The sequence below is a fragment of the Salvelinus fontinalis genome, chromosome 11, assembly GCF_029448725.1.
Source record: "Salvelinus fontinalis isolate EN_2023a chromosome 11, ASM2944872v1, whole genome shotgun sequence".
NCBI lineage: Eukaryota > Metazoa > Chordata > Actinopteri > Salmoniformes > Salmonidae > Salvelinus > Salvelinus fontinalis.
In genome coordinates this window covers 30,984,218-31,002,186 of record NC_074675.1, presented here as the reverse complement: position 1 = coordinate 31,002,186, position 17,969 = coordinate 30,984,218, and the positions used below count along the sequence as shown (strand labels likewise).

Genomic DNA, 17,969 nt, shown 5'->3' with positions numbered 1-17,969 from the left:
TTAGCGAGTCATTATTATTGCAACATGACAGATGTCTATCCTAACTGCCTGGTACTTCTGGTGCGGACACTCGGCCTTAGAAATCAGAATAGAACTAGTTTACCTGTCTTCGAGAAGCATCACACTCATTGATTACTAGTGGCATGAATACTGCAAACGCTAACAACCTGTTCAATAGATAGCACAGTGCTAGAGCGATATAAATCATATATGTTTTTAAGACGAGTTGCAAGAGGTATGAACTACAGCTGTTAGAAGATCCAGCAAGGGCAAAGACTGTACACAATAGTTTTGGGATGATGGAAAATAATCGGAGTATGTCTGTATGTAAACATCAAATGGGAGAAAAACAGCACTGACCAGTTCAAGCTCACTATTTTGCCTTCTGAATTTTTGTTATGTATATACTGGTTTAAGTTATTTCATATTTCTTTCTTTGTATATAGCACAGACAGTTTTTGTTTACACTTGTTAGAGCATAGGAGGACCTTTGTTGGGGAGACAGATGCTGGAAGAATGTCAGACAAGTGAAGAGAAACCGGGAGTAAATAAGCTCAACGGACAGTTTGTTAGATTACCCCTCTAGTCGGACCCCCCCCCCCCCCTTTGCCTCCAGAACAGCCTGAATTATTCGGGGCATTCCACAAGGTGTCGGAAACGTTCCACAGGGATGTTGGTCCATGCTGATGCTATGGCATCACGCAGTTGCTGCAGATTGGATGGCGGTACATTCATGCTGTGAACGGCCCGTTCCATCTCGTCCCAAAGATGCTCTATTGTAGAGGTAGGCAACCCTGTTCCTGGAGTGCTGCAGGGTTTTTATCCAACTAGGCACCACATCTGAGCTAATTGATCAGTTCAGCAGTTGCCCAAATTCAACAGACCTGGACTCCCAGGTCAGTTAACTCAAAAACATGCCCATCCGTGACAATGATTAACAGGTTGTGCGTTCCCAAGATGCCGTTCTGCGCACCAGTGTTGTACAGCGTTGTTATTTGTCTCTTTGTGGCCCGCCTGTTAGCTTGCACGATTCTTGCCATTCTCCTGTCTCGTCAACGAGCTGTTTTCGCCCACAGGACTGCCGCTGACTGACGATCATTCCACGCTCAGTCGCTTAGGTCACTCGTTTTGCCCATTCTAGCTTTCATTCGAACAGTAACTGAATGTCTCGATGCCTGTCTGCCTGCTTTTTTATAGCAAGCCACGGCCACGTGACTCACTGTCTGTAGGAGCGATTTATTTTCGTGAACACGGTGGTGTACCTAATAAACTGGCCGGTGAGTGTCGAACAGTGAAAAGACAAACGGGGGAATATAGACTAAAGAGGAGATCAAACAGGGGGGAATATAACTTCTAGTCAAATGTATTACTTGGTCTCATTTGACATCAAGTGAACATTTGACTTATGCCGAAGGTAGGATTTCCCCCGAAATCTATAGCCTGATCTGTCCAGATTTGTTTGCGCTCTAGCCAACTACGCTATCGTTTGTTGCCTTGCCAGACAATTCTGAACTTGATAAATAAGGCTGTTTACATAGGCAGCCCGATTCTGATATTTTTCCCACTAATTGGTCTTTTGACCAATCACATCAGCTCTTTTCACATCAGCTTTTTTTCAGAGCTGATCTGATTGGTCAAAAGAACAATTAGTTAAAAAAAAAAAAAAAAACATATAGAGCTGCCTGTGAACACAGCTCAATTGGCGGAAGCACAAACAGGTGGCGGAAGCACAAACCGATTTGAGACCAGGTTCATATTCATTGGGCACTAAACTGAAGAAAATGGACTGAAACATAAGACAACCTGGACTTTTCCAATAAGAAATGCTCGCTCTCTGTTGCTCTAAAAAGTTTTGCTACGATGTGCGCTAATGAATATGAGGCTAACTTAGTTCTGCTCAGTCCTGGGGGGGGAAATACTGGAAATGCTGACGTTGGACAAACAGTGCATCTCAGTCAGTGTAGCCCTTAGGCATGGCCCGGTACAATCTCCAGACACACTATAAATGGAATGCATGGACACAGCCACCACAGCACATTACTCCAATCAAATTAGATTCCCACGTAGTTGTACTGCTCTCTGGTTAGTTTAGCGAGGTACCGTATCTGTTTCTTTAAGAGGTTAGCGTCGGGCGAACCGTATGTAACTATCAATGCTTCTAGTTCTTGTAACTTCTCTCTCTCTCCTTGGTCGGCGTTTACTGAATACGCGAGCATGATCTGTCCATCTCTTTTTATATAAAACAAGGATTCCTTATCAGTACTGTTGATTGGAATGATTTCAGATCGGTTCACAGAAAATGGCTCTAGGATGATCTAACCAATGACCGTCCTCTCACCAAACGTTGTCATCGTTAGGTCTATTTTTGTCTGTGATTGGCTCCAACCTCAGGTGAAGATGTGCAGGTTATTGTTGTTGAACACTGAATGGTTGATTGAAATGTTGGGTTTTACTTTTATCATGGGAGATGGGAGGGAGGAACAGGAGGAGGGGGGGGGGATTGAGAGTGCACTGTGTTGCCTCTTTAATTGTTTTGTTTGTAAGACTGATACCAAGAGACTTGGCCACAATGTATATTACTGTACGTCTTTGAGAGTGGTGTTAACGATTAGCATCTTCTGAATGTGTTGCTAGTGCTTTGTCATGGGTGGAATAGGGATGGGGACGGGATATATATTTTTACTTGGTGGGGAGAAATGACGGAACAAAGGCTAAAGTGTGTGACAAATACAGACTAGCAGGGCTGAGGAGGAAAAGAAGACTGGCGACAGGAAAAAGAGATGTGAATCTCTGTTCGGCGACAAGTGAGAATTGGTGACTGAAAAGAAATGGCACGTTGGAGAGAAGTATTGGGGGGAAAGTGCTTTGCGTCATTGCAGCAAATAATGTACAGAATTGCCCATGTATGACCTCTGTCACACGCACTCAAACTTACTCTCAACGCGTACATGCGCATTATCTCACACATATACATCCCCATGCTGTCTAAATATGTAGAAGTTAGTGGACTGTAGTCTGTAGATCTCTAAAGAGGCTGCATTTATACACCGAGGAATGTTTAAAAGGAAAACACACATACCTAAATGCAGTATATTTCTCTTCCAAATATATATATACATACCACATGTAGAAGTAAACACCCCTCACCGAGTCAGTGTGTTACTATGGGATCTGTAGAATGTAGCTATGGGGGGGGGGGGGGGGTTGTTATGTGATGCACTCTACTTCAGTATAGCGGATTTCATTGTTAAGGGGCCCACAACCTTGTATATTTTATTAAAGGTTCAATAAAGAAAACCTCCACTTTTCAAACTGATCCTGATCTGTTTGTGTGATGTCATTTCTTTTGACACAATGAAACGGCTTGGTTTGAAATGCACATCTCGCCTGCTGGAACATAAGAGATCAAGTTGTAGACCATGTAAGCCAACAAACTAGTGTGACATTTATTGGATAAAAGATAATGGTGGACCAGGCTTCTGGTAAGTATCAAGTTGACGTGTGTGTGTGTGTGTGTGTTCACATTCTGGGCTGAGGGTGTTACTCAGTGGCTTCCTGTCACTGTTATAAGCCTACAGCCTCACATGAGGAAATCAAATCCACCAGTGTGCTTCTGAATAAAAGGTTGAGAGCAGAAGCCACTGTTCAGTTGTCACGGTGTCTTTTGAACGAGGCCTGGAGATCGGGCTGCTAAGATGGAGCCTTCTGAGCCCGGGAGGTGTAAACTAGACTGTATGGACTCTGAAATATCAAGTAAGGGGGTTTCCCTCACCGAAAGTACCGTGCCGTGTCTCGGTAGCCATGTTTGTCTGATTTGAACTTAGTACAGAAAATCTAGTATGTCAATATGCTCTGTTATTTTGTTCACTTCTTGACAAGCTCCGTGCCTGTGAAGTACATTCAGTTGCTGTGTATGTAGGAAATGTGCGATATGAATACATGTTATTTGTAGTGTACCTATGCATCCATGACCCATCAGTACTTCTGTTCCTGACGTCTTTTAATTCTCTCCTATAAGTGCACAGCCTTCTTTCTGTCATACCTCGCTAGCGCTATCTCTATCTGCACCTATAGGTTCTCTCTCCAGGATGTCAGTGACCCGGTCCAGCCCAGATACCCCTGATCGACCTTCCCACCCCGCGGCCCCCGGGCCCCTCCAGGCACCTCTCGGCCCTGCCTTGGTCCAGTTCCAGCTAGGCCTCTTCAGGGAGGTGGTGTGGGTGCCTAGAGGGCAGCTCAGCTTTCGCCACGCCAAGAGACTGGCGGCAGAGATCATAGAACGCAAGGTAAACATCCCCAGCCCCAAGTCAAGAATGGTTTAGCCAATTCCTTTAACTATTGGTGTGATGCAACACAGTAGCTAAAATGTATTTCTCTGCCTCTCTCTGTCTCTCCCTCTCTTTCTCGCTGTCTCTGTGTGTGTGTGTGTGTGTGTGTCTGTCTCTACCACACCTCAGTGAGCGATAGCCCTGTTACTATGTTAGCCAGTGGGGCTGCTGTGTGGTTTAGCTGTGTCTGCAGCTTACTTTCCAACCACAGCCTCTCCTCCTGCATCTCTCTCACACACACACACACACACACACACACACACACACACACACACACACACACACACACACACACACACACACACACACCTGCTCAAGCTATGGTAAGGGTACAGGTTAGGGGTTTGGGAAAATAGGATTTTGTGGGGACTGAATTGTGTGTCCCCACAAGGTTAGTTATACAAGTGTGTGTGTGTGTGTGTGCGTGCGCATATGTGCAATGTACTGTATGTACGTGTCTGTGTAGGTGTCTTTGACCATGGTACTTGCCTACAGAGCAGAAAGAGGAACTGTCCCTCCCTACTTTCAGGCTATGCTCAAACCCTACACCCCACCCCGAGCACTCTGGTCTCTCACCTCTGGTCTCTCAGCTCCCACTCAGCTCAATCCAAGCTCTTCTCTGTCCTGGCACCCCAATAGTTGAACCTGCTTCCCCTTGAAGTTAGGACAGCAGAGTCCCTGCCCATCTTCCCGAAAACATCTGAACCCCTACCTCTTCAAAGAGCGTCTTAAATAATCCCACAGCACCCCCCACCCCCTTCTCTCCCCCCCCCCCACCCCAAAACAATAATACTTGTGAGCTAACACTTGCACTTGACTTTATCCCTCCTTACTAGCTCTGACTGCTGATAGCTACTTTATTCAGGAAACATTTATTTATTATGACTGTGATATGTGGTTGTCCCCCCCCCCCCTAGCAATCTTAAAATGAATGCACTTACTGTAAATTGCTCTGGACAGAAGCGTCTGCTAAGTGACTTGAATGTAAATGTTTGAGTGTGAACCTGTATGTGGTCTGTGTGAATAATCTGGAAATCCCCCCCCAGAGGTCATTGCACTTTGCCTGTTTTTGGTAGCGAACATACAAACTAACAGTCAGAAAGCCTGGAAATGAACCCACACTCAAACTTGTTTCCATCACATTTGAATATCTAACGACAATGACGCTTGACATCCCTCACATTCTTCCATGACCAGTCTCTCTCCTCACTAAACGCCCACTGTCTGCCTGTCTGTCTGCATGCTTCTGATGATGCATATCCAGACGATAAACTAGCCCAGAACCAGACTGATTGATTGATCATGTCTCTGGATATTTTAGGCTCCAGACTGCAGTGTGGTCGGCGTGGGGGAGAAGGTCCTCCTGTTTAGACACCAGCCTGGCTCAGAACACCTCCTCCACAGACTCACAGACCAGGATCCACTGCAAGACGGTGACCTCATAGAGGTCATCCTCTCAGGTCAGCCTGGGAGTTGTGTCCCAACTAGCATCCTATTCCGTTTTATAGTGCGCTACTTTTGACCGCGTGGTGAATCCTACTTACTGACGAGTTTAACGCCTCGATCAGAATGACAGCGTCATCGGATTTTTGTACGCCAGAAGTACATTCATTTCCAAAGGAGCGCTGCGTTTGCCTTGCAGCGTTTCGTTGCAGGGGCCAATTAGCGGTGTGTTTCTGTGTTGTGGTGCATACGATTTCTCCAACGTATGCATCAAATTGCAAGCGTAGCCTTGACAGAACCCGTAGCAGAAAGGTGAATGTTGAACTTTTCTTGCACACACATCCACACACATTTTGGATCATGAAAAGAGCTGGAACTGCAGCATTTATGACACAGCACTGATGCATTGACGCCGCCGGTCTGATCGAGGCGTTAGCGTCCGAGGTTAATGAGTCTCTAGTGACGGACGATCTGCTCGTTCTGATCTCACTCAGGATCAGCTACTGTGACGGAGATGAAGATCCGCCCACACTCGCTGGCTGTCCAGTCGTATCGCACCCCCACCTTCTGTCACCACTGTGGTGAGATGCTGTGGGGACTGATACGTCAGGGGTTGAAATGTGAAGGTAAGGAATTGGAGACAGCGGTACTTTTCTGTATATCCTATCTTTAATCACAGCGAGCAACTCCAGTATTTATTTAATGTTGAATTGTATTGAATTCTTAGTGGTATATGTCTTTGTACCTCAATCTATTCAGCAATTCTCCGATTCTGTCTCAATTATGTCTCATCGCTCTGTCTCTCTCCGTAGGTTGTGGGTTAGACTTCCATAAGCGCTGTGCGCTGCAGTTGCCTAGTGACTGTAGCCGCGCACGGCGTCGTGTGTGTGGCCCCAGCCTGTCCCTGTTCCCCCCCGACAGGCCCCGGACGCCCTCCCTCTCCACACCTGCAGGAGGCAGTCTAGAGGAGGTCAGAATGCTTAGAGATCCAGTGAGCATCAAAAGGATTGGGACAGTGACAGATGTTTTGTTGTTTTGGCTCTGTGCTCCTGCACTTTGGATTTGAAAGGATACAATTGACTATGAGGTTAAAGGGCAGACTGTCAGCTTCAATTTGAGGCAATTTTCATCCATATCGGGTGAACCGTTTAGAAAGGACAGCAGTTTTTGTACGTGGTCCCCTCATTTTTGGGGACCAAAAGTGTTGTGTGTTGAAGTAGTCAAAAGTGTAATATTTGGTCCCATACTCCTAGCATGCAATGATTACATCACGCTTGTCTCTAGAAACATGTTGGATGCGTTTGCTGTTTGTTTTGAATGCGTTTCATATTATTTTGTGCCCAATAAATATGAACGGTACATTCATTTATAGTTGTAAATAAGAATAGAATGTGTCTCTAAACACTTCTACATTCATGTGGATGCTACCATGATTACGGATAGTCCTGACTGAATTGTGAATAATGATGAGTGAGAAAGTTAGACGCACAAATATCATACCAACCAAGACATGCTAACCTCCACCATTACAATAACAGGGGAGGTTAGCGTTTTGGAGTGGGTATGATATTTATGCCTCTAACTTTCTCACTCATCATTATTCACAATTCAGTCAGGACTATCCGTAATCATGGTAGCATCCACGTGAATGTAGAAGTGTTTAGAAACATACACTGCAGTGGCCGATGTCATAGACCTGCGTGCGTTCTATTCTAATTCTATGTCAGCAACACTCATCGTGTATTCACATGGATACACCTATAACTATGTTACAGGGCAATATTGGGTGCTTCTAACAGCAACAGCAGGACCTGAAAATCTCTCTCTCTCTATCTCTTTTTCTTCCTTTCTTTTCCCTCTCTTTTTTCTTCTTCTCCCTCACCCCCTTCCTTCCTCTCTGCTCTCTTCCCCTCCACGTCTAGATCAGTATGTCCAAGCCCAGGTCCAGACCCCCGTCATGGACAGATCACCCGGTGTGGCTGGGGGTGGACCAGGGAAAGGACGGTGAGACAGGCAGGGCCAGGGTGCCCCACACCTTCCACATCCACAGCTACACCAAGCCTACCGTGTGCCAGCACTGCCGCCACCTCCTCAAAGGCCTCTTCCGCCAGGGCCTACAATGCTCCGGTGAGATGGGTCGGGGGGGAGGTCATAGTTCAGATAGGGTGTGTGGTTATGGGAGCAGCTGATAGATTTCAGGTTTTATTTTAGGGGGGGGGGGGGGTTTCTCTAGTCGTACGTTTTTCGATCGCTTGGTCCGATTTCACGTTTTGTGTTATTTCTGTGTCAGTCGTCTTGGTGTACTAAAGTTCACCTCTCTCTCTTTCTCACACTCCCTCTCTCTATCCCTCTCTCGCTTTCTCTCTTTCTCTCTCCAGACTGTAAGCTGAACTGCCATCGTCGCTGTGAGAGCTCCCTGGTCCCCGCTGACTGTCCTGGAGAGAGGAGGAACACCAATGAGGAAGGAGGTGAGAGACAAAGTCTCAGAGTGAGACAGGCCAATGAACTTGTTAACCGATGGAGTCCATGTCGAACGTGCTTCAAGGAAAAGTTAAAAACTCTATTTTTGATGTAAATGTCCGGACACTTGTTTAGCGATTCTTTCCGTTGCCGTTTCTAAAAGGACATATTTGAGTATTTTTGGAGCCTTTGCTCATGTTTTTCTGTGCCCCTACAACTGCAGAACAAGATGAGGAAGTATATTACGGGTGGGGTAAGTTTCTCAAAACCAATTGAAAGAAATCACCAAAAAAAGTGTCTGGACACTTCTATGACATTTACATCAAAAATAAAGATTTGGTTGAAAAAAAAGTGAAATTGTCTTTAAAATGATACATTCCATGTACATGCTTTGACAAGAGAGTAGAACTGCCACACTTCTCATTGACACAAACAGAGCCTTAGTAGCTTAATATTGATGTAGGAAGTGTTGTGACTCAGACTCAGTGTCCAGTCTCGGCTACAAGAACGACACAGAGGATGATGAGCAGGATATGAGCTTGAGTATATCATCACTAGAAGATGAAGACGACGAGCCGTCTACTGAGGTTCCATTTGCCGAGAACAAGGAAGTGGGACATCAGCCACCAATCATGTAAGAGATACTTTTTTTTAAATGGCTATGATAGGATGGTAAAGTTCAGTATGTTTCCATTTTGAGTTTTGATAATAATAATTAATTTGAGTATGTAGTACATGAGTGTCTGTCATTAAAGTTGTAAAAAAGTTCTCTCTTCTTTCCCTCCCACTCTCTCTCATCTCTCTCTTTCTCCTTCCTTACTTCTCTCTCTCTATATTATTCCTCTTATCGGTTCCTCCCTCCCTCTCTCTCTCTCCCTCTCCCTCTCTTTCTCAGACCATGTTTCAGTAGTTATATTCCTCTAATGCGGGTAGTCCAGTCAGTCCGTCACACTAAAAGACAGGCCAGTGGAGTACTGAGAGAGGGTTGGCTACTGCATCACACCAACACTGACACACTGGTGAGAACACATACACAGGCAGGCATGCAGGCACGCAGGCATGCAGACACACACACACACACACACACACACACACACACACACACACACACAGAGAAAACACTCACACCATACTTTCTCATTGTTTCTGTCAGAGGAAACGTCATTACTGGATATTGGACTGGAAGAGTATCACTCTGTACCAGAACGAGATCAACACCAAGTACTACAAGGTTGGTTCAATGGGGAAGAAAGATCCATCTATCATTCTAGCATTTACCATCCAAGGCCAGTCAGTCACCTCAACACTACATTACTGACCTCTTGTGGCCAAATAGAACATCAACAAAAGGTGTTTTTCTTCCTCCCTCCCTTCTCCCTTGTCTCTCACTCTTTCCCTCCCTTTTCTTCCCTTCTCCACACCCTCTCCTGTCTCCCTTCCTCTATATTCATTCCTCCCTCCCTCTCTAGGAGATTCCTCTATCTGAGGTGCTGCAGGTACGAGGCCCCGCCCAGCTGTCTGTCCCCTTGTTGCCCGACAACAGTGCCCACTCCTTCGAAGTGGTGACGGGCACACTGGTGTACTGTGTGTTGGCGGGCCGGGACGGACAGGCCTGGGAGACCGCCGTACGCCAGGCTCTGATGCCCGTGCTGAACAGCGGGCAGGTGGACAAACAGGGACAAGGTGAGTCGGAGAAGTAGCATGTTTGGACTGGGGCACTAGAGTATTGTTCAGAGATCGACCAATGACTGGCATCAGAGCCGAGTATTTAGAGAGTTTGGTCACTGCGGGTTCTGTCTGAACGTTCTGTGGGTGACCCGAACCCCAACTCACCTCCACGGTGTCCTGTGTCAGTGGGCCAAACTCCCTAAGGGTTCTGAGGGCCCTGCCACCGGATGGTCTCTCACATTGTTTTTCATAAAGGCTTTAAAGTAAAGTTGGCATCATCCTCATGCGTGTTAGACTTAGTTCCGTGGTCATGTGCTATAACAATGGTGAGATTGACAATTGGTGCTTTTAATAAAGAGAGAACTCTTTCTGTTATAGACCATGAAGCCCAGAGTGGAAAAAGCCCGGTAAGTGTGTGGGTTTGGGTGGCTGACGGATCTATATGTACGAGCTCTCGAGTCTCGTTGTCTGAAATGGATCGATGAGTAACTAACACTGTGTCTGTGTGTGTTGCGCGCATTTTGTGTTTTATGTTGGCGTGGGCCTTTTTTATGTTTGTGTGTGTGTCATTCAGGATGTCAGCTCCGTGTATCAGATCTTCACTGATGAGGTGCTGGGTTCAGGACAGTTTGGAGTGGTGTATGGAGGTGGGTTTGACGTTTACACTGGAAGAAATACTTTCTCTACCGTTACCTGTTAGGCTCAATGAGCTTCTTCTCTTCCGATTTATATATAGGGTATTAGCATTGTATTACTTGGCTAGCTGAGAGTCTACTCTCGTCCCCAGGCACCCACAGACAGTCTGGTCGGCCAGTGGCCGTCAAGGTCATCGACAAAACCCGTTTCCCTACCAAACAGGAGAGACAGTTGAGGAACGAGCAGGCAATTCTACAGGTGACGGTTCTGGATTTGTTTGTTTATGTTGCGTTTGTGTTACAGGGGAGGTAGAGTGTTTGAAATGAACATCCCGTTGTCATATTAGTTTCCCCCTTTCAATATGTGCGTATGTGTTCAGAATCTGTCCCACCTCGGTATAGTTCTACTGGAGGGCATGTTTGAGACCATGGAGCACGTATTCATCGTCATGGAGAAGCTCCATGGAGATATGCTGGAGATGATTCTGTCCAATGAGAAGGGCCGACTGCCAGAGCGCACCACACGTTTCTTGGTTACACAGGTACTGGTCACATAGTGGTAGGACACGGACTATTTCTTCAACAGTCTGCGGTGTTCAAATAGTGCCTCCAGAGGGGGAAAGTAGTGCCCTTTTAAAAATAAGTTTGATGCATATGTCAATATGTAAAATTCAGTTGATTTTGAATTCTTTGTTGACTCATAGACGTGTGTGTGTGTGTGTGTGTGTGTGTGTGTGTGTGTGTGTGTGTGTGTGTGTGTGTGTGTGTGTGTGTGTGTGTGTGTGTGTGTGTGTGTGTGTGTGTGTGTGTGTGTGTGTGTGTGTGTGGGTAGATTCTAGAGGCCCTGCGCTACCTGCACTTCAAACACATCGCTCACTGTGACCTGAAACCTGAGAATGTACTGCTGGCCTCCCCAGACTCTTTCCCTCAGGTCAGTGTGTGTGCATCAATTTGTCTCTGAAGACGGTCTACTTTGTAAAATAATCCTTCCATCAGACTTTACAGCGACTCCTCTCCCCCTCAGGTAAAGCTGTGCGACTTTGGTTTTGCCCGCATCATCGGCGAGAAGTCGTTCCGCCGGTCGGTGGTGGGCACGCCGGCCTACCTGGCACCCGAGGTCATCAGTAGCCATGGTTACAACCGCTCGCTGGACATGTGGGCGGTGGGTGTGGTCCTGTACGTCAGCCTGAGCGGAACGTTCCCCTTCAACGAGGACGAGGACATCAGACAGCAGATCACCAACGCTGCCTTCATGTACCCCCGCCTGCCCTGGTCTAACATCTCACTAGAGGGTACGTTTCTTTTCCCTTGGTAGGACCAATGCAAGCAAAAGAGTCCCATAATGATCATCAGTGATCCACCACCATATTTTACAGCTGGCATGAGGTTATTTTCTGCTTATGCATATTTCTTTCAATGGTGAACCCACCACTGGTTTGCGTGGCCATAGAGCTCTGCGGTCGTCTCATCTGACCAAAGCACCTGGTTCCAAACCAAGTGCCAAAGCCGTTTCGCAAACTCCAGGTGTTTACATTTGTTGTTGCGCTTAAAAGGCTTTTTTCCTCCTAGCAACTCTTCCAAAGAGCCTATTGGATTGGAGGTGGTGTCTAATTATAGTTTTGGAATCTTGGTGACCCCAAGATGGCACCAAGTTTTGTTATTCTCCAACTGTGGCCCTTGGACTTTTCTTTGCCTCAAGAACCATCTTCCTCACTATGCGTGGGGGAAAAGACACGCATGCGTCCTTTACCAGGCAAGTTTACCACTGTTCCAGTGGTAAGTGGTATACTTTGTTTCCCTTTTTAGCTGTTTGTACCTGATTTTATGAAGGTCAACAACCCTTTCTCTTTTCGTTTGTAAGTCCTTTGCCTTTCTCCATGGTGGTGGATGACAAATGGATTTTACATGTGTGATTACCTCATTTTTTTATACCCCAGCGAAACAGGAAGCCATGGAAGACCACAATACAGTTCATTAAGTTTAGATGAACTTAAAGTTGGACGTTAATGCAGATTACATTTTTGATAAGATTTTTAAGAAGTGCCAGTCATTTTGAGACCTGTCTTTTTGAGTTATAACAATTATTACTTGTTAAAGAAAATCTATTTTTTTCTGGGCAATTGTATTAGTAAAACATAATATAATTTTCAAATTGTTCTGAGCGTACAATATAGCTCAGTATTTTTTAAATAATTTTTTGTTTATCTTTCTCAAGGATGCCAATAATTTTTGAAGTGACTATGTATCAATTTGACTTCATGACTCCTCAACCCCACTTCTTGGATGGGTATGGTGGCTCGCCCAGGAAGGTTGTTTCACAAAAGTGTCTCCCTCATAAATATTAAGTAGGTCTGTACCCCCGCCTGCCTTGGGCTTACATCTCACTGGAGGGTAGGTCTTTACCCCCGCCTGCCCTGGGCTAACATCTCACTGGAGGGTAGATTTTTACCCCTGCCTGCGCTGGGCTAACATCTTACTGGAGGGTAGGGCTGTACACCCGCCTGCCCTGGGCTAACAGCAGGAATTTCAATAGTAACACTCCCCCTAGTGTTTTGTCTAAGGTGGGGTGCAGAAACCAATGAATCAGCATTCAAACATTTTATTTCCTTAGCCCTGGGCTAACGTTTTATTTGTGTGGAGGTAGAATCAGTCTCTCATGACGTTCTCTCTCTCTCTCTCTAGCGGTGAGTCTTATCAACAACCTGCTCCAGGTTGCAGTAAGATGTAGGTTCAGTGTGGGAAAAGCACTGGGGCACTCCTGGCTACAGGTAAAAGACCTCAACTTCTCCTAACAGAAACACTTTAAGGCTCAGACACACCAATGATATTGACTGTTGAGATGTACTTAGCACCTCTTGTTGGCAGTTCACTTTTTGTTGTTCACGTATCACAGACACACCACCGATGCAATAGTCAAAATACTCCAGACCACAAGGTGGCAGTAGCTTGTTTGGCTTGTCCCTGCTGTAGATAGCTAATGTTAGCCATCTAGCAAGATTCTCTAATAATGTTGCTAGCTAGTTATAATTTGTAGTAAGCCCTTGTTGATATGAGCCAGATGGCCACAACTAGATAACTAGCAACATTATAATTAAATCCCAATGGATTCGTTTTTGTTTTTAGTGAAGCAGCTGCCTCTAAGTCAGTGGAGAAGCTACATACAGTTGAAGTCGGAAGTTTACCTACACAGCCAAAAACATTTAAACTCAGTTTTTCATAATTCCTGACATTTAATCCTAGTAAATTTTCCCTGTTTTAGGTCAGTAAGGATCACCACTTTATTTTAAGAATGTTAAATGTCAGAATAATAGTAGAGAGAATGATTTATTTCAGCTTTTATTTCTTTCATCACATTCCCAGTGGGTCATAAGTTTACATACACTCAATTAGTATTTGGTAGCATTGCCTTTAAATTGTGTAACTTGGGTCAAACGTTTCGGGCAGCCTTCCACAAGCTTCCCACAATAAGTTGGGTGAATTTTGGCCCATTCCTCCTGACAGAGCTGGTGTAACTGAATCAGGTTTGTAGGCCCCCTTGCTCACACACGCTTTTTCAGTTCACCCCAGAAATGTTATATGGGATTGAGGACAGGGCTTTGTGATGGCCACTCCAATAGCTTGACTTTGTTGTCCTTAAACCATTTTGGCTACAACTTTGGAAGTATGCTTGGGGTCATTGTCCATTTGGAAGACCCATTTGCGACCAAGCTTCAACTTCCTGACTGATGTCTTGAGATGTTGCTTCAATATATCCACATAATTTTCCTTCCTCATGAGGCCATCTATTTTGTGAAGTGCACCACTCTCTCCTGCAGCAAAGCACCCCCACGACATGATGCCGAGGCATGCAAGCCCCCCCCTTTTTTCTCCAAACATAACGATGGTCATTCTGGCCAAACAGTTCTATTTTTGTTTCATCAGACCAGAGGACATTTCTCCAAAAAGTACAATCTTTGTGCCCATGTGCAGTTGCAAACCGTAGTCTGGCTTTTTTTATGGCGGTTTTGGAGCAGTGGCGTCTTCCTTGCTGAGCGGACTTTCAGGTTATGTCGATATAGGACTCGTTTTACTGTGGATATAGAGCCTTTTGTACCTGTTTCCTCCAGCATCTTCACAAGGTCCTTTGCTGTTGTTCTGGGATTCATCCCAAGGATGAACCAGACTTTTCTGAGTTCTTGGCGAATTATGAATTATAAGTGAAATAATCTGTCTGTTAACAATTGTTGGAAAAATTACTTGTGTCATGCACAAAGTAGATGTCCTAACCGACTTGCCAAAACTATAGTTTGTTAACAGGAAATGTGTGGAGTGGTTGAAAAACGAGTTTTAATGACTCCAACCTAAGTGTATGTAAACTTCCGACTTCAACTGTATGTTGTGCTACTGGAAATAATGACGATGCTAACTGTTAAGCTAACGTTAGCTAGAATGCGAACTGGCGCTGGCAGAGTGGGATAGTGGAGAGTGAATTAAATGATTTATTATTCATCTTTCTAGATAGCTAGCTTAGTAGGGCATTTAGTGTTTTGTGCATTGTGCTGCACTTCGATTCATATAAAGTGTTTGTGACTGCATTTGTCAGTTAGCAAGCTAACGTTAATGCGCTAGTGCACATTAGCAAGCCTAACAAAAAAAACTTATTCAAGCACAACACTCCTTAGCTAGATGTACAACAAATAATGTAAAGCTTTATTGTCTTAGTTAGAACAATTCTGATGAAAAGGGAGAGGATTACACTGGTTGCCCTTAGCCCTCTTTTTATTTTTTTATTTTCTTGTTGTGTCCCTGCCACGTGGAGGTTCGTGCTCTGTGATTGGCTTCAAGTCAAGTTGTCGGACACTGCTTAGAATTGCGATTCTCAGCCGTGTCCGACAGTTTAGTAGAAATGACAGGTTTGTCGGCACCAGTATGCAGCAGGTATCCTATGTCTTGTTCTAGCAAGAGAAGGAACGGCCTCTCACTGTGCTAAGCATAGCCGCGGGAAGTAGGGGTGCTGCAACATCCCCTGATAAATCACAATTTGAAAAAATATCTTGTTGTGTCTGACATCTTAGAAAAACTGAAAACATCTCCGAGCAGTTCGTAAGGCAATAGGTATAGCCTATAACAAGTGAGAACGATCGGCAGTTTGTAACCCATTGTGAATGGCCAGTCATTTACAAGCCATCTCTACATTTCACACTTCTTTCTCTCTCTCTTTGTCCTTTTCTACTCTCCCTCTTCCCCCTAACCCTAGCTCCATTCCGGCTCAACACCAACCCTAGCCATAACCAAACCCGTCTAACTCTTAATCACAATCTTAACCCTCACCTTAACTCCCCAGGACTTCCAGTTGTGGTGTGACCTGAGGGAGTTTGAGAATAGGATGGGCTGCAGGTACCTGACCCACGACGGGGACGAGGACCGCTGGAGATGCCACGCACTGGAGAGGGGCCTGGTCTTCCCTTCTCACCTCACCTGGACCCCCGGGCACGATGACAGCCTGTGACCCTAGGCCCAAATGTCAAAGGTGAAGGGTCGGACAAGATGGCATCTGGACTTCTGCTGTGTTTCAGTGGTCATCAGCATACACAACTGTCTGGATGCTGTTAGTGGAAGGTGGAGTGGTGAGTCTGTTTTTATAGCAGTCTCGTATAAAAAGATCACCAGAAGAGATTACGACTCCGGATTCGGACGCAGTGACAATTCCTGGACTTTATGGTGCCCTAGTGATGCCAGCTGTTGTAGTGGTTATTATTTAATGCATGATCATATTAGGACTAATGTTTCAGGCCCTCTGTGCCCCAGAGGAGCAGTTTACCAGGATCACAAGGCAGGTTCTCTGTCCTTCTACAAAATGCATCCTTCTATGACCCTCCTCCACAGAGTCCAGACAAATTCACTCAGCCCCTCTATCCTGCGTTTGGGCGGTATTGGTACGATACTGAGATGTGTAAGCGGTGATAGAGGTGATGGTCTACATACACTATATATACAGAAGTATGTGGACACCCCTTCAAATTAGTGGATTCGGCTATTTCAGCCACACCCATTGCTGACAGGTGTATAAAATCGAGCACATAGCCATGCAATCTCCATAGACAAACATTGGCAGTAGAATGGCCTTACTGAAGAGCTCAGTGACTTTCAACATGGCACTGTCATAGGATGCCACCTTTCCAACAAGTCAGGTCATCAAATTTCTGCTCTTCTAGAGCTGCCCCAGTCAACTGTAAGTGCTGTTATTGTGAAGAAGAAACGTCTAGGAGCAACAACGGCTCAGCCGTCGAAGTGGTAGGCCACACAAGCTCACGGAACAGGACCGCCGAGTGTTGAAGCGCGTAACTGTCCTCAGTTGCAACACTCACTACCGTGTTCCAAACTGCCTCTGGAAGCAACGTCAGCTCCCAGAGGCATGAAATGGGTTTCCATGGCCGAACATACACACACAAGCCTGAGATCACCATGCGCAATGCCAAGCGTCGGCTGGAGTGGTGTAAAGCTCGATGCGATTGGACTCTGGGGCAGTGGAAAGGCGTTCTCTGGAGTGATGAATCACTCTTCACCATCTGGGTTCGGCGGATATTAGGAGAACGCTACCTGTCCCAATGCATAGTGCCAACAGTGACGTTTGGTGGAGGAGGAATAATGGTCTGAGGCTGTTTTTCATGGTTCAGACTAGGCCCCTTAGTTCCAGTGAAGGGAAATCTTAACGCTACAGCATACAATGACATTCTAGATGATTCTGTCCTTCCAACTTTGTGGCAACAGTTTGGGGAAGGCCCTTTCCTGTTTTAGCATGACAATGCCCCCGTGCACAAAGCGAGGTCCATACAGAAATGGTTTGTCAAGATCGGTGTGGAAGACTGGCCTGCACAGAGCCCTGACCTCAACCGTATCGAACAACTTTGGGATGAATTGGAACGCCGACTGCAAGGCAGGCCTAATCTAATCGCCCAACATCAGTGCCTGACCTCAGTAATGCTCTTGTGGCTTGATGGGAGCCCTGCAGCAATTTTCCAACATTTAGTGGAAAGCCTTCCCAGAAGAGTGGAGTCTGTTATAGCAGCAAAGGGGGGGACCAACTCCATATTAATGCCCATGGTTTTGGAATAAGACGTTCGACAAGCAGGTGTCCACATACTTTTGGTCATGTAGTGTATGTGATGCTTTAACATTTTCCTGTGCATTTATTTTTCACAGTGATTGGATCATAAAACTGTCCACTTGAAGGCGCTGTTTCCCAAACAATAAACAGCATTGCTAAACTACTCTAACTTGCTTAATTTTCCTAGAAAATCTTTAGATAGTGATGTATAGTGTTTAAGATCCACTATCTAGAGCACAGGTGTCAAACTCATTCCACGGGGGGCCGAGTGTCTGCGGGTTTTCGCTCCTCCCTTGTACTTGATTGATGAATTAACATCACTAATTAGTTAGGAACTCCCCACACCTG

General features: G+C 45.6%; 1 protein-coding gene across 1 annotated transcript; it reads left to right on the top strand.

Annotated features, from left to right (window-relative positions):
- Positions 1 to 6: 6 nt before the first annotated feature.
- On the top strand, positions 7 to 17,784 carry LOC129865515 (serine/threonine-protein kinase D3-like). Its single transcript, XM_055938370.1, has 18 exons — positions 7 to 4,286; positions 5,650 to 5,788; positions 6,266 to 6,397; positions 6,584 to 6,741; positions 7,694 to 7,898; positions 8,150 to 8,239; positions 8,712 to 8,865; positions 9,127 to 9,250; positions 9,385 to 9,462; positions 9,701 to 9,914; positions 10,278 to 10,306; positions 10,474 to 10,546; positions 10,687 to 10,793; positions 10,915 to 11,076; positions 11,367 to 11,465; positions 11,559 to 11,826; positions 13,217 to 13,302; positions 15,858 to 17,784. Exons 1-18 carry the CDS (start codon positions 4,089 to 4,091, stop codon positions 16,020 to 16,022), a joined length of 2,481 nt encoding a protein of 826 aa, XP_055794345.1. The 5' UTR covers positions 7 to 4,088; the 3' UTR covers positions 16,023 to 17,784.
- The last annotated feature ends 185 nt before the right edge of the window (positions 17,785 to 17,969 follow it).